This window comes from Drosophila willistoni (genome assembly GCF_018902025.1).
Source record: "Drosophila willistoni isolate 14030-0811.24 chromosome XR unlocalized genomic scaffold, UCI_dwil_1.1 Seg144, whole genome shotgun sequence".
NCBI classification, from domain to species: domain Eukaryota; kingdom Metazoa; phylum Arthropoda; class Insecta; order Diptera; family Drosophilidae; genus Drosophila; species Drosophila willistoni.
This window is the reverse complement of record NW_025814057.1, coordinates 8,313,729-8,337,734: the sequence shown is the minus strand read 5'-3', so window position 1 is coordinate 8,337,734 and position 24,006 is coordinate 8,313,729. Positions and strand designations below refer to the sequence as shown.

The window sequence follows — 24,006 nt, the reverse complement described above, 5'->3', positions numbered from 1 at the left end:
ATATTCAAAAGAGTCAGTCGTCACTTTTCTAAGAGTGTTTTGTCTTAAGTGCAGCCAGTAGCCAAAGCCAGAGCCAAAGCCAAAGCCATTTGCCATTGGTTTTTGAGGAGTGCCTTCAAATACGACTCATATTTCTATAATCAAAATTGATTTCTTTAGCATTGTCAATCCTTAAACAAAACTTTATAATAAATATTTGTTTTATTCAAGTGTTTGGGAGCACTTAAATACAAAACTGTATAGGTTTAATCAAAGTTTGAAGTTTCCTAAAAAAAGGTATTGAATTTTTCTGTGTAGATATGTATGATCTGAGTATAGATTTTGGATGGTCAATTTAGGATCAAAAGGTTTGCTGGGGGTAAGGTACTGGATTGGAAAATGTTCTAAGGACCAAATTTTAGAATTTCTAATAGCATCCCTTACCAAATGACATTTGGAGAGCGTTCAGTATGACAAAAGTGTTTAGGCCACCTTGCAAATTGCACAATTTGATTGAAAGCCAGCATTTTGTGATATCTTTGGGCACACACTACTACTTTGTGGAGTACATGGCAAAATCAAAGTCACATTTCTATTGTTAGCTGGCGTAATCATTCAATTCAGGTGGAGGTGCACCTTCTTGCTCCCCTTCTATCCTCATCGACATGGCAAATTGAAAACGGAACCCTAAAAAAAAAAAATCGGCGCATATTGTCGGGAAAGTAGACAAGTGTGCGAGCTTGTCTGGTGCTTTTATTTTCGTATTTTTTTTGTTTCCATTTATTTTCTTTCAAATCTTATCATACCATACACATACAAACCACACACAACAACTGCCTGTTAACTGTTGTTTTTGAGCTTTGGTAGGAAATAAAAAACAACAAAAAATTGTTTCAGATAACCAACCAAGTTTGGCCGTTTCACTCGTCGCCGTCGCTGTCATTGTCGAGTTTCAGCTGATGGTCAGCAACCTAGTGAAAATCCTTTTTTTTTTTAGCTATCTACAGACAAAAAAGAAAAGAAAAAACAATAATCAACACATTTGAATTGTATTGTGTTGCTTTAAGTGCAGAAAAGTGAATGTTGGCTATTATTATATAGTGAAAAGACATCAAAATTTATTCCATATGCGGTCAGGGTTTATGGAAATGCGTGATTCTTTCTCCCTTTTAGACTAGGCTATGCCGCAAAGTAGTTCTGCATGATGTGTGAGTATCTGTGTGATGGGTTGGTGGAGTGGGGTGACGGGGGTGATTGCATTGGACTCGGAGTTTATCAAATGTTAAGTGGACGAAACTGCCTTTCATTCCGTCGTTCGTCGTCGTCGTTAGGCCATGATAAATTGGCGGATTGCGTTTTGTGCTTTTCGCTTTTTCTATTCATCACACATTCATGCATATGTACATATGTATGTATGTATGTCTGTCTTTCTGTCTCTGCCTATCTGCACATATGTATAGATTGATAGGCTGACAGATGAGGGTGTGATGGGGGCGGCGGCGGAGGTGGTGGTGGCGATGGTGAGGGAGGGGGTCACTGGCTCCCAATGGGAGCGAAAACAAAGACGGCACCAGCAGTGTTGGTTGGCATTGGAAAGTGGCATAAATCAAAGGGAAACTCTCTGCACAAATCGAATATTGTCGGCCTCTCGAAGAGGATCATTTTGATTGAAAGGAGATTTCAGCGAATGTTTGAATTAAAGCCCTACAGACAGCGTATAGAGAGCCTATTGACATCAATATGGAACAGACCACATATATTTGAATCAACAAAATGCCATAATTTTGAGCGAAAGGTCATATGCATTTTGGAGTGTAGTTTTCAACGCATAAAAAAGGTATTTGGCATCATACTTTTAATTGGACTATATATATGTTTGGTCTTAGTCGATAACATCCCATTTTGAGATGAAATGAGACTTATTACTATAAACTATAGATTTATACTTTAAGTTTCATTGCCTTTGATTCTAATATGTGCCAAATAAATAAGAGTATTCCACATTCAGCAAACTAAGATCGATAAATCGATCAATTATCGAAAGTCTATATGAAAAGATATTGCAAACGATAACATATCGTTATAGTCCCTCTCTAAAAAACGTTATTATGAATTTTGGCACATCAACCAAATGATTATATAGACAAACACTATGATATTTTTTGATAAAAATATCAAAATTTGGACATACAATATTCCTATAATTAAACTGCCAATGGATGACATTTTTGTGAACAACTCTGAGATTATCGACTGCGGAAGTGATTAGAGAAACATTTGAAAGCTCAATCTCCAAGAGGTCTAAGAATCAGCCATTCCGATTTTAAGTACCCTTGCGGTGATCATATTTTTTCTATGAATTACTTTGCCTTGTGCGTTGCTGTAGTTTAGTTCGAGTAATTGAATTTTTGTTTCTTGATATGAAAGAAACACACAAAAAATTGATTGACAAAGCCAAAAAAAAAAAATAAGTAAAGATATCTGCTAATACGAACATTGGAATGTTGATAGAAGCATTGTCTTGGTATGGTTAACTGTTAAGATATAGATTGGGCTATGAAATTTAATATTTCTCACTCTCTTACTCACATTTTCTCCTTGTCTCTTTTTCTCTCTTCCATTTTTACTACAGATTATTGGCCTCAACATGATTTCCAGCAAGGAAACGACAAAGAATGTGGGCAAGGCGCAAAAAAAGACACAAAAGGCAAATAAAAAGCAACAACAGAAGCAACAGCAACAACAACAGCAGCAACAACAACAACAACAGCAACAGCAGCAGCAACAAAAACTAACGAATGGCAATAAAAATGGTAGCATAAAATCGCCAACGAATGCCAAGACTACCACTACCAATAATATTAACAACAACAACAACAATAACAATATTGTGCCAAATAATAATAATACAACTACTACCACTAGTACGAATGCTATAAACGTAGCCCAAAAGTTAAAAGATCAATACGAGGCAGAACGTCGAGCACTCGGAACTATCCCACAATCCACCCGACCACCACCTGGCTATGAGAATGTTCCCAAAATGGAGCGTTCCAATAGTTTTCTACGTAACAAACTGACAAAGTTAATCAATCATATAACGGGCAGCAAAGAGAATTTATCCCGATCTGGCGAAGATGAGGAAAATAACCTCAAGACGCCATTTACGCGAAGTCGTTCAATGATTATGCTACGTCGCCCGAATCGTCGGAGTTTCATTGAACCCCAATTGGAGCAGTTATCAGAAGAGGCTGAAAAATCTGGTGACCCGATGTCTCCGGCATCACCGCGTAAGAATTCTCTGAATGAGAATAGTGAAATTTCACCGCAATTGCGACGACGTGCGGATACAGCGAGTTCTATGGTCAAGACCCCGGCACGTCGTCAATCTGCACAGCCGTTCATCTCATCGACTCCATTAGAAGAGATGCAGCCACCAACATCGGCAACGGCGTCCGTCGATATGCAGAGGAAACCCTCACTAATGTCCCTAAGCCAAATACAGCCCAGTGAGCTTCAGTTAAACTTCCAAAAACGACGCTCCAACACACTTCTCGCCTCGTTCAAGAGCACGTTCAGTGGCCTAAATGGGGGCAGTGGGGAGAAGAAGGAGAAAAAAGACAAAATGAATCCCAAATGGAGTGCCTCGTTGCAATCTCTGCAGGCCATTGATAATATGGTTAGCTATGCCAATATGTCTTTCATTGATTACGACAAATTCAATGGCTATGAAAAGCAGCTGGAGCGTCAGCAATCCTTGATGAGTTTGGCCGAACAGCCAATGCCAACGACAACACAATTGCCATTGCCTGCCACAGCCATTATACACTCCCATTCCCCCTCACCATCGGCCCCTGGTGATTATATCATAAGTCAATCCTCGCCACGTACACCTGCCCAGGCACATGCCTCATCCCTGGAGGGTACACCTCGTACGGTCGTAATGCGACGCAAACGTAGCACCACTTCCCTGACAGCACGTCAGGCCTCACGCACTAGTCTTAATAGTGGCTATAATCTGGATACAGACTATGAGCATAACCTGGACAAAGTGCACAATGTCTATCGAGAGAGTTTGGATTCGCGTACTCTTGAATTGTTGAATCAGCGTACACGAAATTCCTTTATACAGGATCAACCAGTGCTCTTTGATGCCCTCAATTTGGAAGATGGATCGGTTGGACGACGATGTGCCCTCTGTTCACATCGTGTCATCCGGACGGGGAGCATGAAACAACAGCGCGATATGGTCGATGGACATGGGAATCCAAAGAAACAGGTATGTCTCTGTTTATTTACCTATATTACATCACCTATGCAAGTTTATTTACTCTCCATGAATCCTAAAGAGTTTGTGTTGTTACTTAAAGTAAATATGTATTTGTTTTTTTCTTCTTCTTCTTCACGCTATTTAACCTTGAAATAGTCAAATAGAAGGTTACATTTGAAGCTAAACACAGTCTACTACTTAGTATTCAGTGGCTTAATTCAGTCTCAGTTGTGGGCAATTCGTTGTTAGGGTCTGCTGCTGCGCCCATAAACCCTAGTTTATAAGACTTAATAAACAATTTTCAATAAATTTCTCACACCAAAGGCCATTTAAGAGTTACCTCTAATATCATGACTAATAACTTTTCAACTATTCGGTTCCATTTTTTTAATTTATCAATGTTTGTTTTCGGCACCCAATGAGTGTAACAATTGCAGTAACTTTGTTTCAGTGTTGAGAATGTAAATGCAAACATAAACAAGATATCGATAACATTTCTATCGATAACATTAGCTTTTAATAGAAAGCTGCTTTAGTAAGAAAATTACATTATGTTTTAAAATCAAACTATATATTGGGTGAACCGAATGACAAATAAGATATTTCATTTTGGTTTTTTAAATTTATATTCTGTTTGTTTGATTTGATAAGGAAAACAAAACCATGCATGTTTACTTTTGCAGCCCTGGTAGTGCATCCATTCTGTTAAGTGTTGGGTAATAACAAAATTCCAACGTATTTTTTCAACTTGCGTTAGTTGACAAGGCTTATCACAATTTTTTGTTAATCAGTTTTATAACATTCACACACTGATAAACTTATATACGCAGGTGTATAGGCAAACATTATATATTTATCTACATTAAGAAATATAGTTTGATTTATTAAATATGAATATCTATTAGGAAAGAATGCTTTAGATGTTGTTTCATCTTTTCACTTTCAATTCTTGATTTCAATTCAGACTTGTTTTATCCATTTATTTGCCCCACCAACGTCCCAAAGAAATAAATTAGTATTTGTTTCGTTCTGGCTTCGTTAGTTATTTGTATTTGCCAACTATATAGTACTAAAGGTTTGTGGAGCCAATTGAACAACTTAGTTAGATTAGAAACGATCGGGGGCAGAGTCAGGTAACTGTAGCTGCCATGTGTTAAAAATACAAATACAAAGTACAAAGTAAAAAACAAAAAAAAAAAGATACAAAAAATTTAAGCGAAAAGAAATATTATATATGATATGTAAAACGACAAAACGACACTTAGCTTGAACTTGAATATATAAACTAATTTGCACTTAAAACTGAACTATCAGTTATCGACATATGGGTGTATATAATATGGTGTGGGGGTGTGTGGTATGTGTGTGTATATTCGGCGATACAGACTGATCCTCAAGTCATCTCCTCTTACTGTGTGTAGTCGGTGTCACCCTTAGAGTAGTGTATGCAAGCGAGCACAGTATCCAGCAGATAGAGAGCACCCTCAATGACACATAGCGATCCCATGGCAATGCCCACTTGACGTTCAGAATTTACATAAAGGAAACCCTCGTCGGACATGTAACCCTTCCAGTAGTGCAGGGCAACTCCACCCACGGCAACCCACATGAAAACACCAACCACATTCATAATAGTATCGCAAAGTTCACTGTGAGAGAGAGAAATACAATTCGATTGAGTTAGGTTTTCGGCAGACAGATGTCGATCTGTTGAACTTACCCCTTATGCTTGGTGGTGCCAAAGGCATAGGCAATTGTATGGCAGCCAGTGTAGATAAGGAAACCAACCATAACACCAGAGGCCACAATTTCCGCATCGGCACTCTTCTCCTCGTTCAGATTCCAGGTGCCGCCGATTCCCAAGAATTCACCGCCATCTCCCCAGCGGTATAGAAAGATGATGACCAAATTAATGACCTTAACAAAACCAGAGAAAAGATCAAATGAAACAAAAACGAAACAGGATAAGAATGAGGTCACACAATAGCAACTATTGAGTCATCCATAACCCAATCACCATTAACCACGCCCAACATTTAAACACCAAGAGATCTTGTACATATGTACAAGGTATGAGTAATTTTTTGCTGATAAAAGTGGAGTCTTATCACCACACGTACACAACACACTAGTATGTACCCCAAACTATGTAGGTATTATATTGCCCAACATGTACACAGGAATCGAGAACGGGAATGTGTGTATCCTTTAACACTAGGATTGTTTCCATCCATAAACCCAATAGCTGATATTATAGTTTGAGCTAAGAATTTCTAGTTTACACATTTTCATTTTGAAATATTTACCAGTTTCAAGGCCTTGATAAAAATTGATCCGATTGTCTCGACTGATACCATTTTGATTTCGTTGATTTAACTGGAAAAAAAACAAAAATTTCAACTGATTTTTAGAATATTTACAAAATGTAATTCATCACACACGCACACACACAAACAGATACACACTAGAAGATAATCACTTGTTTTGCCCACCTTTTGGTTGGGTGATTTCTGAATACACAATAAGAAAAAAAAAAAAAATAATGTGAAAATGGGAAATTATTCGTTTTCGTTGCGTTGTCGCTTGTGAACTGAACACTGAAATTTTCAACGTACTCATTCATTGGGCAGGTTAAAAAGAATTTCTGTAGCTTTTGCAATCATCGAGTATAGCGCAATACCCAAGATAAGATAAGCTTTTCGCCCCCTGATAACAGGTGCGCTCCACCAAAATGGGTTACTAATTGTTGGAGCTGCGCATGCGTTGGGTGCTCCCTGTCGCCGCTCTATCTAATCTCCTTATCTAATCTAATCTCTGTTTACTATATGTGCCATAGCCTTTGTTGTCGCTATGTAGCTGCGATTTTTTCCAACATGAGCCATATTACTATATTATTAATCATGCCAAACTACAAAAAAACAAAAAAAAAAAAAACATTTATGCGATGCAATGCCCGCCACGGATTGAAAGTGTCAATGTGTGTGTGTGTGTCTTTGTTGAGCTCCGGAAATGTTACAAATGTACATTCTTACGTCATCGGCGATTTTCATGGGACTTCCAGTTGTGGTTGTCGTTGATGAGGCATTCCAAATACTTAGTAATTGATAAGCCTTCTCCTCTATGCGTATTAAGAATCATTGTTTCTTGTGGCCATTTTTTAGACCTTGAACGATAACCACCATCCCGCCAAACAACGCAAACCAAGCCAACTAATTGAAATGCACGATGCCAACTGACTGAAAATGATTAAAAAATTAAACAATAATCAAATTGAAAAGTGTTGAGAGAATCAATTGAAACTTGAACACGCAAAATGATATATCTATACATGCATATGTATGTATGTGTCTATATATGTAGTTGGGTACATGAATTTGAGTTATAATTTCCTCAATTGTGGTTGTTATTCAGGGCAAAATGTTGTCTATTCAAAGCATATCTGTCAGTTGCCCGAAATACAGAAGCGATAATAATACCGAGACAGAGAGCTAGAGAGTAAGATATTTCTTACTATATCTACTCTTTTTGAAATATTCACAACTTTCATTCACGAACAGTTTACAATTGTCTCGCGTATCTATTTTGGCTTAGTTATATTTTCATCTAGGGTATCTAGGTATCACGTATATAAATCAGATATATGTATTTGCGTCTCGAGATTCGAGAAAAGTAATTTGCATTTGTATAGCAAATAAGTACTATGGCAATACACTCAAAAAAATAAAGAGTCCAATACCTGAATATTTATATATATGTATGTCGGTGAAGTGACTAAGAAACTGAATTAATTAGCTCTCATATTTATGATGGAATATTTGGAAAATAAATATAAAAAATTCTTATTATTTGTTCTTCAAGTTATTTTGTAATATCTGATTTTACAGAACTATAGCAACTTGCTTTTTGCTAAGACAACATAAGATGGCAAGGAAAAATGATCTAAAACCTTAAATCAAAATAGTTTTAAATAGTTCGATGGTGTAATTAGCTTTAGTATTCTATATTTTCATTGCAACAACTGAAGATGCTTGGTTTTATAATAGCCTAGATTATATCTAGATACTATATACCTATATATACACACGCATACATACATTTGTTGTGTGTACATATCCATCGCATTAAGCTTACGTATTGTGCGGTTGCTGTGGTCAATTGTTTATTATAATCCAGTTTAGGAATCAGTATCTAAAGATAGAGTTTTGAATGTTGAATAACATGGCCAAAGTACAGTTGAACTTGAGGTTATTTTAAGTACTTGTCACACAAAGGAACACAATTGGAAGGGAAAATGCAGAAACAAAGTGCAAGAGTTGAAAAGAGTTCTTTTTTAAATTGTTTCCCCACTCTAGAGAACTTCCTTTTTTCTCACATATAGAAACGTTTTTTGTTGCTGGTCTTGTATTCAGACAAAAGCAACTTTAATTTTGGAATACCAATGTCTGTATTGTTGCTTTGATCTCTGTATGTCATTCGATATGTACATATGTATGTATATACGAATGCTGACTTTTGGTTGACTTGTAGCTGGCTTGTGTATGTGCGCGGGATGGCGCGATGAATCACTGCGAACGCGCGCCGCAGGCTGTACTACTAAAACCGGCATGCAACCACACACACACACACACACACACACACACACACACAAACACTCACTCAAAACACACACACACATAAGAAAATAGCAACAACCATAGTCATCGTTGGCGATGCCGGGCATTAACGCCGGCGCAGTTCACAATGCCAATGTATGTGAGTGTGTTCGTATGTTCTTGTGTGTGTGTGTGAGTATCTGTGAGTGTGTCAACTTAATGTCTGAGGCAAACCAACAGCTGAAGCGTGAGCTTTTCGTGGGAGTTTCATAGCAGGCAGCATTCGATTGGCACAGTCTCTTATACCTAACTACCAATACATGCGCGCACACTCACTTAAGAATCATTCTTGATTAATATTGTTTAAAAGTGATAATGATCCGTTTGAGGGTGATAAACAGAAACGACAGAAACTTGTTTTTCAGCCGAGTTTTTGGTTTAAGTAACTGATATTTGCAAAAGGTTCAAAGGCATGTTCTCCTTTGGTTTTTATTTCATTAGCAGGAGGCCATTGGGGAGACTGCCATACAGGTATAAATACGTACCTACATACACATATGTACATATGTTGCAAATATGTTCGAACATATTCATTACAATTGTAATTTTAAAATACTTTTTACACCCAATTCCATATGTGGATCACATACTTGCCATATTTGTACTGTCTGTGCCGTCGTTAATGAGGTATGACTCTCTGACTCAATAAACCACTTTGTAGGCTAAAAAAGATCGTCGGCTTAAAAATACCCTGCCAAAGAAAAATAATTTGTCATTTATTTTATTTCCGAGAGTTTTTAATTGCCTTGTTTATTAAAGCAACTTTCTCATCTCGAGAATTACAGGGTAAAATTATTCATAAATGCAATTGCCAATTAGTATGAGGGCGGGCAAGACCTGGTCTTGGACAAATACAAATTTGGCATTAGTCTCATTAGAATGAGTCACTCAGTAAGTCAGTCAGTCAGTTAGTCAGTCATTTAAATAGATGAACACATGGTTTTGTTTTGTTGTTGTTTTTATATTTTTTAGGAGAGAGCTTTTTCGATTTTGTTTTGATTACATTGAATTGATTTCATCTTTTTGTTTTTTTTTTTTTTCTTCTGTTTTGCCCGCGCATTGCCGGCAATGGGTTTGTTGTTGGGGCTGGCCAGTCGCCATCCCGCCATTCGAGATTCGTTGTTGCTTTTTATGAATGAAAGTTTCGTTTGTTTACTTATTTCGATGCCAATGAAGAGTCCGCATTGTGCGCATGATGAGTGAGAGCGACAGAGAGAGGGAGAGTGAGAGAGAGTGTGTGTGTGAAGCTTCTACAAACAGAGAGTGAAATCGAGAGAGAGAGTGAAAGCTTAAGAGTGTGAGTAAAGAGTATATGGAATTTCTATCCAAGTCTTACCATACGATATCATATTAAATATATTCAATATTACCAATAAATAAATTAATAATTATATTTTAAAAAAATATATTTTTTTTGTTTCATATTATTGAAAACTTATGGATTTTCAATTTTAGTAAATTTCTTTGCCTTTGTCTTAAACTTACTAAGTTAGTTTTTAGTCTAATTAGTTTTGCACAGAATTCCATCTTGATAGACATAGTATGATAGACTCGTTTGCATGCATGTACAATATCCTTTGCGTTATCCTTATCAGAGCATGTGTTGTTTTTTGTTCGCTTGCCATTCTCATTGCGATTGCGAATCGTTCGTCCTTTCTAAACGAGCCTGTCGCCACAGAAGTCGCGTTTAGTTCGTTGGGAACCGTCGCGCTGTGCGGATGACCCAACGGGAGAAACCAGAGTTAATAGCCAAGTTCAAACATTACGAATTCCATTTTCAAACTAGAAATTAGCTCGAACGTCGTACTCCTTTGAACGTACGAAATTTGTTCATTCTTTTTTTTTTGTTGTTGCTGTGTGGTGTTTGACTTTTGTCCGTGTGTTGTTTTGTTGTTGTGGAATGGATTGATTGAATGTCATCGCCGTTGACATACTGAGCAAAAAACACAAAGTGTGGCAAAAAACAAAATAAAAACCAAGGTGCACATAGATTTCACTGTAAATGCAGTTAGTCTTAGTTAAACACTTTTGCACTTTCCCCAAAGTCAGTGGCACGATTAACAAACAATCAACGGATAGTAAATAAACAAACAAACAAAATCCCGCTTAATAACAATAAAAGAACCTAGCAAAAAGAACACACCACACACATATTGGGATAATATTTACCATACATGTATGTTTGATGATCGGAATTGTAGATGTGCTTACTAATGATATTCACTGCAAGTGCAAGACTATATCAGATATCTAAATGTGAGTGATTAAATACCATATCCAATAACAATAAAATTCCCAAGTGCATTAAAAATAATGCAATATGTTTTGTTTCTACACAAATGTTATTTTTAAAAAAAAAAACACAGATATCATGTGTTTAAAATCAATCTACAAGTTTAATATAAACAAAATTACTCATACGACATGTGGCACAAATAGGTTTTTTTTACCAGAAACTAATGACAAGACTATAATTTTTTTTTTTTTCGCTTAATCTTTTTTATAAAGTGATTTAACCTAAACTTGTATTATCAGTCGATTAGTCGACTAGTAATTGTAAGTAGAAATTCAAAACTGGTCGGAAAACTATATACTTTATAAATATACATATGTACGTACAATTTTTATAATGTAAAATGTTCTGTGCCAACATGTCGTATGAGTGATCTTAAATTAAAAAATTTAGAACAAAATTTTGTCTTGAGTCAACAAGTGACACTTATTTTGGTTTATTCCTCAAAAAGATGGCCAAAAAAGTTTCCAAGACCTTACTCTGAAATAAGTATGAAAACTGTTTTCGAAATATAATAAATAATTTTAGATTTATTGTTTATTTGCAATAAAAAATTTCAGTGATTCGGTTTTTAGTTTTAAATAAAATAAAGCAAAATACCTATTCCACATTTTTCTGTTGTAAAATTGTTAAGTCTTTGAATAAATCTCTGTTTAGAAATGTATCTACGTCAAATCTCGGACTAACTTTTGTAGTTTTGATTGATTTGTGATATTGAAATGCGAATAGCTACTAAATGACTAGAGCACGAACTCTAACCAATGAAATGTCTATTTTGGCAGTGACAATGACTCCTTGTGGCAATTGAATAGGATCTAATTAATTCTGGTCTTCGATTCAATTGCATGGAGATAGTATAGAGTAGTTTAATTGTTTTAAACTATGAATAGGGTCCTTGAAGCTGACAGTTTTAAAAATAATTTTGACTGATGGCCTTTTCGAAGAATGCAGAAGCATACTTGGAATTAAGTTTACTTTTTAAATAGTTAAACAAATGGAAATGGCATAATTAGTAAAACGATCCAAGTAATCAGACTTTATGACCTTTTTTTCCACAAATGCAGTGATAGTTTAGAATTCTTTATGAGTATGTTGTTTAGCCAATATAAATATATATTTTACATATATTTTATAAATAAATTTTACAATCATTATAAACGTATTTTTATCATATACAGAGTCCGAAAAACCTATAGAAAACTTTGCTACTTTTTTATTGAGTTATTCTGAGATATTAAACATTATAATTTCGTATCAAACACAATTAAATAAAAGATTGATAAACAAATTTGATCAATGAAGAAATATGTGCAAAGGCTGCATGGAATAATAGGTATCTTCAATTTGCATCTAATCTGCATCTTCAATATAATCAAAAAGTAAATTGTAGCATAGTTTTAGGCAGATGGATAAAAATTTCACGTAATTGAAAAACACATGTGTGCTACATATGTATGCAGATATAGAGCCTGTTCGGTTGGTTGGCTGCTGTTTGGTCCTTTTCTCACGTGGGCGGTCGAGTCCATCGAGTCGAGTGTGTGTTCATATGCGACTTCAAATATGCATAAACTAATTTCAGCTTATGCAACATACTTTCAACCTGCTTGCCTGCCCGCCAGCCTGACTGCCTGCCACCACTTGCCATGATTTTCTTTTCTTTTCTTTTGGCTGTTTTTTTTTTTTTGTGCTTTCTTTTGCCTTCCTTTGACCCAATCAACCCACGCCTGTTTTGGAGGTTTTCCATTTTTGGTAGCAGCACGAAGTGGTGTGCTCTTGTAATATTCATTACCTGGCCAAGGCGCAATGTCAGGCGCATATGTGCCTTGTGCCGAAATATTTAAATGCTAATAAATTTCGTTTATGAGCAGCTTAGCTGGACAACATCTCATCTGGCCACCCACATCCACATCCGTAACACTGTTCCAACACTCATTCGCCCCTCGATCCCTCTCTACTCTCTCTTCTTGCAGCACTACTTGTATATGTCCCCCGGTGATGTCGAAATTCAATAAAAGGTGCAAAGTCAGAGATGAACAAAACAAGAGCAACAACAACAAAAATGCCAACGTAAAATTATTTATGAGCCACAGAACTTGCTCTCTAAGGCACCCACAAGGCAATCGTTCGTGTTCTTGGACGTCAGCGCGGTCTTGGCTTGGCCCCTTCTTCATCATTATCATCAACCATCAGCATGTTCGTCATCATCATCATCATCATCATTGCCATGGCCATCGCCATCGCCAAAGCCATAGCCATCGTCTTTGCTATCATCGTCGTCGTCATATGGGTTCCAGATAAAAGCAAACACCAAACAAATAGCAGCAAAGACTTTCTTCTTTTTTCTTCGTTGTATTTTTTTTTTCTTCCTTTTTTCTTAGTTTTCTTTGAGTTAGCCATCATCATAAATCAATTTTAATTTGAAATTTAAAAATATTTTTAGGGGGAGTTGCAAAAACAACAAGCATTTTGAAATCCATTGAGATTTCTTATTTTTGATTTTCTATCCAGTTTTACTAATTGCCTCACTCTTTACTTTTATTTTGCAGGTAACTAGAAGTCTCTTAATCACATATCAATTACGTTGAACATTTCCTTTGCTGTTGGTTTGAGTACAGCCTTTCAATCAACTATGATGGCGCGTCTATGGGGCATTAGATGTTCGTTGCATACAGCTGATAATAGCGAAAGTGATTTATGCCAGTATTATAGAAGAGATAGTACAGTACACACACACACACACACACATAGACTGACTCAAACATATATATATATATCTATATACACACACACACACACACAATCGCCACTCTTTAGTAATTACAGCCGGTGCGGTCTGCCAGTTCTTAATTTGATTTGTGTCCTGGGTGCGGCAGCGGTGGCATCGGTGAGTATACAGTCGATGCAGGTTTTCAATTCGTTTTGGTTTGGCTTGGTTTGGTTTGGTTTGGTTATGGCCTCTCTAGAATAGATGGTAAAGAGGTGTGCCATCGTCTACGTCAACAATAGACACTGATTATACGCAACGTTGCATAGTTTTTGGCGCCATAATTGGTTGGAGGCTTCATCGACAACGGCAACGCTGTAGAAATATCTATCGAAATTTTCCAGCATACACTTAAATTCAAGTTCAATATAAACAGTGTAAAAAATTGAAATGCTAACACTAATTAGCATGATGATGATGATGATGAGACTAAGCAGCATTAAAAATTTATCGACAAGAGTAAATTTACCAACAATAGAAATAATAAAGCCAATTTCTGGTCGATTTCATAATGTCATTATTTCCTTGCAATGTAACAATAGAAATAATTCAAATATATTATCCAAACTGCCGAAACGAGTTCAGAATTACCAAAAAATAAAAAAGAACGTCAAAAAAGCTTAAAGTTAAAAAGTCTAAAAGAATTTTAAAAGGTAACCTGAACTAATTATAATTGTTTAAAGAACCTTCGTTTTGGGGTTAACTAAGCTCTTTTAGCCATGCCCTTGCGTTTGTCTATCTCAAAGTAGCTGACGGGTTAAAATTGCATTCGGCCTTTGTACGGCTGCTCGGGCTAAGAAACGATGGGGTCGATTGCGTGTGTTCCAAATGAGTCGACCATATCATTTAGTTCTATGTCATAGTTCAAATGTTAAATGCTGTAGTTAGGCTTAAACGAAATCGAATAAGTATTTTATGCCTGCCAGTTGGTGCCATTTGACTGGGCTGCATTTTGAGCAGATTTGATTTTTAAAGTTTTCTTCGTTTCTTTTTTTTTTTTTTTGCTTTATTTTTATTTATTTTTGTGTTTTCTGTGTTATTCCGAATGGCCCGAGGAGTTGAGTTGGGCCACTGGGGGCACTGGCAGCACCCTCGATGATGTCCTTTTTTTTTTTTTGCTTACTGAATCTGTATTCGGGTCAATGAAAATGAAACCAAGCCCGGCAGCTATATGTATATGTGTGTGTTTGTGTGTTTGTGTGTGTATGTACTTACATACTATGTCTTGCCCACACTTACGTCTTTTTTTATTCTTTTTGCCGTTTTTGTTTTATCAAAATTTTATTTAGCAAATGAACTTCAAGGCACTTTTGCTTTTGTTCTGTTTTGCTGTTCGTTTCTTCACAGTTGTTTTGCCTCAGATTAGAATGTTTGTTGTTTCCAAACGGAAACTGAATTTGAGTGGCATATACCCCTGGCATCGCCCAGCCCTTCCCTTACCCTAACCTTGGTCCTGCCTTTCCACAGAACAATAAAGGATAAAACCGCAAAAAGCGAAGCGAAACGAAACGAAGCATGCGTCATTTTCCGCTCACTTAAAACTCGGAAATGGCTGGAACCGTTTCGAGCCAAAGATATGTATGTGTCTACGTATGTGTGTGTGTCTGTGCGTGTGTGTGTGTGTGTGTGTGTGAGTGCCGGGTTAACCATTTAGTTTCAAAGATGACAAATATTTAAGGAACTATGGAAAGTAGCCATAGCGTTAAGCCAATACAAGGGGACCCCATATATATATTTATATACCTAAATATAAATATAAATATATATCTATGCCAAAGCAGTGTCTTCCCTTTTCAACGACATGGCTATATAGCCCGACTATTGTAAATTATTGCCTAGCACTTAAAAGCCCATTCTCAAGATGTTTAGGCCTTTGTGTATATCCCTCTTCCACCCGCTTCCACTCTCTTCTTTACTCTCTTTCTCTGTCTCTGTGTGTGAGCCAGGAAATGGCCAACAATAAAGGGCCGGACTATTGTTGGCCATAATGTGCATGTGTCACCGTTAACACAGTTTTCATAGCGAAACCAAAATCCACTCGACAAAGCTTTGCCATTTCCCCTCAACGTCGACAATGAGGACGACTAAGCAACCAACAATGGAAATCAAATTGATCAAGAGCAATTTGCTTGAATAAATAAATTTAGAAGTGCCATCAAAATGCCGCCAGTCCACTGCATAACCATTGCCTATTGCCTTTTTGCTCACTTTTTGTTTCCTTTGTTTTATTATTTCTATTTCAATTTAATTTTTATTTTGTTTTAAATTTAATTACAAGGCAAATGAGGCAAACGAGAGCAAGAAAGGAAGCAAGTCCTTCTCCCATAAAAACATACACACACAAACACACACATTCATAAGTATGTCATTAAAAAGTTTTCCCGAACTGCTTTTTTGACAACACAAAGATAAAAGTCAAACATGGCATAGACACACATCTAGTTATATATATATATATATATTGTATATATTTTATCTCTGCATATGTACGATATAAGTACTTTTGTTTGCCACTTAAATTTAACCAAAGTTGGCAACTTTTATTAATACAATTACAAATGAAAATGGGCAAACGACTTTGGCAATACGTACATGTGTTTTTTTTTTTTTTTTGTGTCTAACTTAATTAGTTTCTATTATATTCTATTTTATTTCAAGGTTATTAATTTAATTATTTTATTTGGGAATTATTCATTCATTAAAGTATATTTATGTTTGCTCTTGATGAATCTAAAAATTAACTAAAAAAAATTAATTAAAATTAAATTAATTAAAAAGACATATTATGATCTCATTCAATCAACTCTTTTAATAACTAGAAAAAGACTTTTTAATATATAGTTTCATTCAAAAATATATATATTTTTTTTTAAAAAGCTAATGACTATACAATTACTTTTGAAAAGATTGACTCAATATTGGGTTTTAGATTAAAATCTTTGAGTGTTAATCACACAAATAGATACATGCAACAATTTCAAGTGGACGGAAATTGGCCTAAATTAAACCAGAAATATGTATAATTAGCCACACGAACATCAAGGCCTACTGCAGTTGGGTAGGATTTAAACCCATTTGTATGAGAATAAATTGAGTTTCATTAGCGGTCTTGGCACTTGAGTCAATTTGGTGTTGGTTAGATCGATTATCAAGAGGACATTCATACATCTTCTCTATCGACTATTCATTTATGATTTAGTTAACTCTCTACTCTAGTCAAATCACAGAAAACTATAACTTTTAGTTGACACTTCATTTGCATACATATATCCTATATAAAGGATATACATACATATATTTAACTAGATACGTTTGAATGATGGGAATGTGTGGGACTATAATAAAATCAAGGAAATGGTTTTGACATCAAATCTAGAGTGAATAACTTGCTGATTTCATTAGGTCTCCTCCCTCTCTCTACAGCTCATTCCTCTCTCCTGTCCTGTTTTGTGAGGCAGATATTTGCCATTAATTAGTCTGCAGGTGTTATTATTAAAGGTTGCTGACTTTTGCTAACGTGAGTTGGGGGTGAGGGCTATGGGTCTGACTGGGGGTGTGTATGATGAGGCGTGTTAAAGATGAATGAGAATTTGACCGCACCGCAGGAGGAGCTGCTAGTAGAGGAGCCAAGGTGTGTGTGTGTGTGTGTGTGTGTGCTGGTTTGCGGGGAACGAGGAGCGGAGGGGTGCGGCCCATAAAAATTGGCAAACAAAGGCAACTTTCATCGAAGGACACGCCAAACACGCTGACTGTGCGTGAGCTCAGTTTTTGGGGTGGGTGGGGGGCAATGGTGCAAGGTGGTGAGGGGAGAGGTGAGAGTGAAGGGGAGATAAAAGTACCAGTTAGGGGGCAGCGGGTACGATTTACGTAAATTTTTATTACAATAATAACGCGAAGCTAGAGCAACACCACCAACAACAACAACAATAACAACAACAAGAACAACAAAACAAGCTAGCAAAATATACTTAATGAAAGAAACCACAGCGATCGATTTGTGTATTGGCAAGGCCTGCCGCCGTCTGCCTGCTGCCTGCTACCTGCTACCTAAACCTGGCCAGAACCGAACCGAACAGAACAGAACCTTTGGCGGATGGCATGGCACGTGAGCCATGGCCGTTAATGATGACACATTTTTTTTTTTTTTTGCTTCTTTTCTTATTTTTTTATTTTTATTTTGAGGGGTCAATGGTGGGGAGACGTAAAGTAAGAGGGAGAGAGAGCGAGGGGGAAGCAAAGTCATGGGAAAATGGGAAGTGGTGGGATGAAGTTCGCCTCGAAATTTGCTCAAATGACGTAAGAGGTTTGCAAAATGAACAACGCATTAAACACGCTGGTGGCAAACGGGGCTAATATTCAGTCTCCTCCGTCGATGTGTTGCCCACTGACGTGACGTGAAAGTGACGTGACGTGGAAGTGACGTGAAGCAAAAGTGGTCGCTGATATTTAGTGCTGTTTGTTAATATCCTATACAATACATACATACATCATTACCAACAACTAAAGACCCAAAATTAATAATGTTAACGACTTTGGCCCCCTTCTCAAGACACAAAATTTGTTAATACTTATAAATTCAGACCATTTAGGCAAAAGACACACTTTTAATTGTGTACAGTTTAAGTTTATAACTATGGCAATTATTTGGCAAAGTTTATAACTTTAGACATTGTTTGATAAAGCTTTAACTTTAAAACCGAAACTATTCAAAGACATTTTACTAAGAAATGCCCAAGAAAAACAAAACCGTTAGACTTTTAATAGCCATTCTAAGTTGCTTTTATTCATTTTTTTGTGGCATTTGAATAGATTTTGTGACTTTATTTTGTTAGCAAAGAGAGTTATTGGGTTTGTCTGTTTTCCCTTTTTTGCACTCACTCACTCACTCACTCACTAGGAATTCACCTGGCGTAAAAATGTTGACGACGTGCGTGAATTACGTAAAAATGTATCTTCAACTCATTTGATTTGTGTGCTTGTGTGTGTGTGTGACTGTGAGGGGTGTGTGTGTTTAGGGTAAACTTTTTCCTTTCACACATAATTCATTTAGCCAGTTTTGTGTGCTTGCTTTTTGATGATATATGTACGAATGTATGTGTCATTCTAGCTGTCAAATCAGGCAGAGAACTAAGCCTATGCCGAAAGTTTTGCTAAGCTTGTCACATACGTGTCAATTGCGCCAGTATTTGTGCGTGCGTTTGTGTGGTGTGAATCCGCCCAAATTCGCCTATACCGTTGATATGGACAGCTCCTGTCAGCGACACATATCATCCTGACCTGAATCATAGAAGACATCGCCACGACATACACAAAACCACTGCCCCAAAAATTAATTTAGTATGGGCCAAAAGCGAAAATTGAATAAAAAAAAAACCAAAATTTTCATTCTTAAGTATCTATTATATATATACTATGTACATATGTATGTATATATATAGATGTGGCTCGCGTAGGTACAAAATGGCATTTGTATGTTTGCATGTCATCGTAAGAGTGTGAGTGTGGGAAAATGAAGAGGCACCACCTCGGTTCGGTTTTGGTTAAGAGCATTGCATGTATGCCCTGACATGGGGCCAAAGACAGGCCGAATGGCACGACAGAAAGACAAAACGACAGACATCAACAGTTACAACTACAACAACAGCAAACAGCAAACAAAAGTCCCTGCACGTATCCTTCGAATATTTTGTGTTGATTTCCTTTTTGCAACAATGTAGGTAAACAAGTGCAAATGTCTGACAACGAAGCCAAAACATTCTTATGTATGCAACGGTCGGTAGGGCGTTCCGTACGTTGGTCCGTCCGTCCGTCCGTCCGTCCGTCCGTCCGTCCCACCGTCCGACCGTTCGTCTAGTGGGCGTATGGGCGTATATGTTGGCCGTGTTCTCACAGTTTGAGTTTAAGGATATTCAAACCATTTCCTGCACATTGTACTCAATTATGAGTGTAACTCTTTATTTTGTTCTCCCACACAAAGTCTGTGTGGATCTGTGCATCTTTAATTCTACAAAACACACACAAACACACTATTTCAACATACATTGTTCATCTCTGCCACTTAGAAACTGATATGGTAACCAGTTGTAAACTCGAAACTCGCCCCTAAATAGAAACCAAATTTGTCTAAAGGTATAATGGAAAGATATCACGTATACGTAATGTGTAACCGAGACCGAGACGAAAGGAGCAACAACTCTCTGACAAAGGTTGTTGGATTTAACGAGACAAACTATGAAATATTCCAAGCATTTCACATGGTTTTCAACTCTTGTTTTGGGGTCTCTTGGTTAGTTTTAAGCCCCTCAGTTTCTTCCTTAAGTTGAACCTCAAATGTCTGATCTGTGTCGATAATTACCCATTATTGTATCAAACGATCAATCGATTGTTTTGCCAAACTAATGTGCAATTCTGCTATCCAACTATATTTATCTAATAATAGTATAACAAGTAACAGTGTTAGTGGTTCAACAAAGTTTCTATTATATTTGCTATATAATTTAGTACACTCGTTATTAAGCATACCCAGTTGTTGGCGATTTAACCTCCTTCCCTCCTCCTTTCCCATGCATGTATAAAGTCTCTAGTAGTAGTTTGACATAATAGAGAAATAATTGACACTAGACAAGACGTGCAGGCAGGCAGACAAGGAACAGGAAGGAACTCCTTCATCATCATTGCGGCATCATGTGGACACTACGTTAGCGGGTTTGCGGGATTCGTTTTTAGTGGCTCCTTGATGGTGTTGTTTTTCTTGGGGTTGAGGTTGGGCTTGGGGTTTGGTAGCTTTAGTTCGTTGTCCTGCCATGTCTTGTCTCTATGCCGCTCGCTCTCTTCTCTTTTATGGTTTATCAAACGTCAATCAAAATGGTTCGCGAAGTGGAAGCAAGGCAGAAGATAGATATATTTCTTTGGATGGTTGTCAGTATGTTTGTTTGTACGTTTGTAGATGCCGCCACGTGTCCCGGCTATTTAACATGGAAATTCGCTTTGTTACGAGAATAACCAGGACGAGACGCTAAACAAGAAACAAAAAATATAAAACATAAAAAATGCAATACATACAAACAATCAAACATACATACATACATATATAGGTAAAGAACTCTCGCTCTCCCTCTCTACATAAAAGCCTCAAGGTAACTCTGCAAAACACGCAAACTAAACATTTAAATCGATTTAGAACAGCAAACCGAACGGTGGTAACACACACACACACACACACACACACACACACACACACACACACACGCACACTCACACTCCCAACACACATATACAATCATAGAAAGAAAGCTTCGTGCAATTTATCTGACTGTTTTTTTGTTTCGCCTTTTTTTTTTTTAAGGAAACCTTTCCCTATAGCCCGGACCCGACCCGCCAAACCTTCTCAAGTCTCGGCCCCTCGCCACAAAAATGGCTTTGGTTTATTGCAATGAGGTTAAAGTTAATGCGGTTACTAGGTCTTTGAAATTTTCTTCCATCTTCGATGCCCTGTAATAGCCTGTAATGAAAAGAAAGCTATATTCGAGTCAAATTCATAAGCATGATCATGATCAACAGCCATAACTAGCCAACGATCACAGTTCATTGATCTCTAAAATGTGTGGCCTTCAGATAAACTTTCTTAATTATAAACTCTTTCGTGTAGTTAATTGTCTATTAGTTTGAAATGCAAACGCTTTAACAAGCCTAACGAGTCGTAATAGAAGGGTAATTCGAATTCGTTTCTTAAACTTTCTTTCATGTTCTGATTTATTTTGTAAAGTGCAGACTTTGTTTTTTTGTTTTTTTTTTTTTTTTGGCCGGAAGTATTTTTGAGTGGACTGGAGCGGGCGTCTGGGGAGGGAGTGAGGAAGACATCGTTTGGTTTGTGTCCCTAATATCAATTTCTTGGAACTTTTGGCTTGAAAGTAAAGTAAAGTTAATCTTTTTGGTTTTCTAGAAGCTAAAAAACCATCAAGTCAAGTGGGGGTTACTTGTCCTTCTTCGCTGCTGTTGCTGCTGCTGCTGCTCTTGCTGTCGTTTTTGCTCTTGAAGTTCAAATCTAAAGGCTAATTGTGCAGTATTTCAAAACCCGGAACTTGCATTGCGGGCGCAGCCCTCTTAGTTTTCAGTACAAAATATGACTTCATGGTTCCGTTACCAAAAAGATAGTGACACACACCAAGATAGAGAGAGAGAGAGAGAGAGAGAGACTGAGAGAGAAGAGTTGTGGTGGGGTGAAGGGCAAAAGAAATGGCGCAACTGTCGAGCGAAATAAATGTCATATTTTGCAGGAAGTTTATTTCACAGACAGTGTTACTTGTCCCTCCTACCCATGACCACCCATCCTCCCCATCAACTATGAGACCCTTTCTAAGTACTTCACCCCATTTTTCCGCAGCAGTTTAATAAATTACGATGGAGAGTGAAAAAGGATACTTGTTCCGTACCCCCAACGGAAATGCACAAGTGCCTGGCCATAGATTCAGTTTTTTTTTTCCCCTTACTTTTTTTTTTGTTGCCATTTTTTCTGCAAATAAACCTTAATAAACTTAAATAGTTAAAAGGTTTCTATGCACATGGCTAATTGGCTACTATGTGTGTCAAGAGGATGTCGTGGTTGTTTGGTATCTATGTATATTGTGTTGTGATTGCAGATTTTCCGGTTTCTCCTTTTAGTTTTTCTTGTCCACAGGTAGAGCAATCATTTTTGTTAGCCTTCAAGTTGAAATAAGGATAAATTCAATTACTGAAACCAAAGTGCTTTCAAATTAGCCTGTGTACAGGATGACGAAGAAAACTAGCATTTCCGCCAATTGACTTTATAGTGGTTATTGATTTGCAAATTGTTTGTAGAGTTTTTATCAAAAGATTCTGTACAAATTTTCCCATGGCAAACGATAAAAGCAATGTAATGAGCAAAAAAGAATATTATGGACAACAAACTACAAATAATGAACTAATGGAATTTTCAAAAGTTTCTAAAGTATGTATAAGCTAGTAAATGAAATGAAATGCAATGCAATCAGAATTTTTAAATAAGTTATGTTTAATACCTAAAATGCTCTGCTAAAGGAATAGTTAATGTAGATCTTTTAAGATGATAGAATGTAGTGTAAAAGAAGATGCTTTGGAAATAAAAATAAAGTTCAAAACACAGATATTTAAAGAGATATATTATACAAAATGAAATTATGCAATACCTATTAAAATATCATCTATCATGTCACATTAAAAAAAGGTTAAAAAACAGCATTGCAATTGTCAACAGTTAGATAGTTGAAATCTTTTGAAAATTAAAGGTAAACTTAAATATGAGAATAAACATTTTGCTTTGCATTTTATTTAGCATTTCGTATGCCCAATTGGCCTTCTCCCTTTTGGTTTTGGTGTGTGGTTTCCTCAAGCCTTCTCAACCAGGATAAGCAACTTTTGTTTACATTAACTATCGTCTGCTTGTTGTCTGAGCGTTGAAAAGTTTGTTCTTTCCACTTGGTAGAATGCTCCCTGGTAGCTTGTTCTTAATTTGTGGTTTTGTCCCTCTGTTACCTTTAGGTTTACGCAAAAAAAAAACAACTGCAACAGTAATTATAACTTGTCTTGTGGTTACACTCCCTCTGCTTAATCTATTGCCTGCTAAATGACATAGATTTCATTTCATCTTAAGTAAGTTTGGTCAGTTGCCGCTTAGCCGCTCTCCCCTTTCCGCTTCCCGCATTTGTGTGGCTGTTCATTCAATTGCCAAATGATTATCTGCCCTTTTCTCGTAGTCATCAGTCGCAAGAGCCGATAGCCCGAACCGAACTTCGATGTGGACTGCCTGCAAATGAGCACCGTGGCGATGTTTAGGCCCTGTTGTTTCGCCTTGATAGGATGGGATGGCTTATGCTGCTGCTGCTGCTGTTGATGTCTGTTGATTTGTGTGTCCCAAGGAATTTGTATGCTGGTAGGCGTATTCAATCTCTGTTTTGTTTGTGGACCCACTTCCGATGATGCCCACTCAACTGGACATCCACTGGACAGAGGGGATAACGATGAGCGAAAGAGTGAGAGTATCAAATCATAC

General features: G+C 37.0%; 2 protein-coding genes across 3 annotated transcripts in view; one reads left to right on the top strand and one right to left on the bottom strand.

Moving 5' to 3' along the window:
- The first annotated feature begins 2,611 nt into the window (after positions 1 to 2,611).
- Positions 2,612 to 24,006, top strand: part of LOC6639376 (mucin-5AC) — a 48,231-nt gene continuing 26,836 nt past the window's right edge. The window contains exon 1 of the mRNA XM_023181732.2: positions 2,612 to 4,258. Coding sequence (XP_023037500.1) covers positions 2,627 to 4,258 — 1,632 coding nt within the window. The 5' untranslated portion in view covers positions 2,612 to 2,626. The remainder of the gene's footprint in view (positions 4,259 to 24,006) is intronic.
- Positions 5,460 to 7,330, bottom strand: LOC6639374 (protein snakeskin). Of its 2 annotated transcripts, none has more exons than XM_015179058.2 (4): positions 7,282 to 7,330; positions 6,556 to 6,625; positions 5,970 to 6,166; positions 5,460 to 5,898 (listed from the first exon to the last, which is right to left on the bottom strand). In XM_015179058.2, the coding sequence occupies exons 2-4, from the start codon at positions 6,604 to 6,606 to the stop codon at positions 5,658 to 5,660; spliced, it is 489 nt and encodes a 162-aa protein (XP_015034544.1). In that variant the 5' UTR covers positions 6,607 to 6,625; positions 7,282 to 7,330; the 3' UTR covers positions 5,460 to 5,657. The 2 variants fall into 2 exon arrangements, with proteins under 2 accessions (XP_015034544.1, XP_002061902.1); XM_002061866.4 differs by lacking the exon at positions 7,282 to 7,330 and adding an exon at positions 6,742 to 6,819.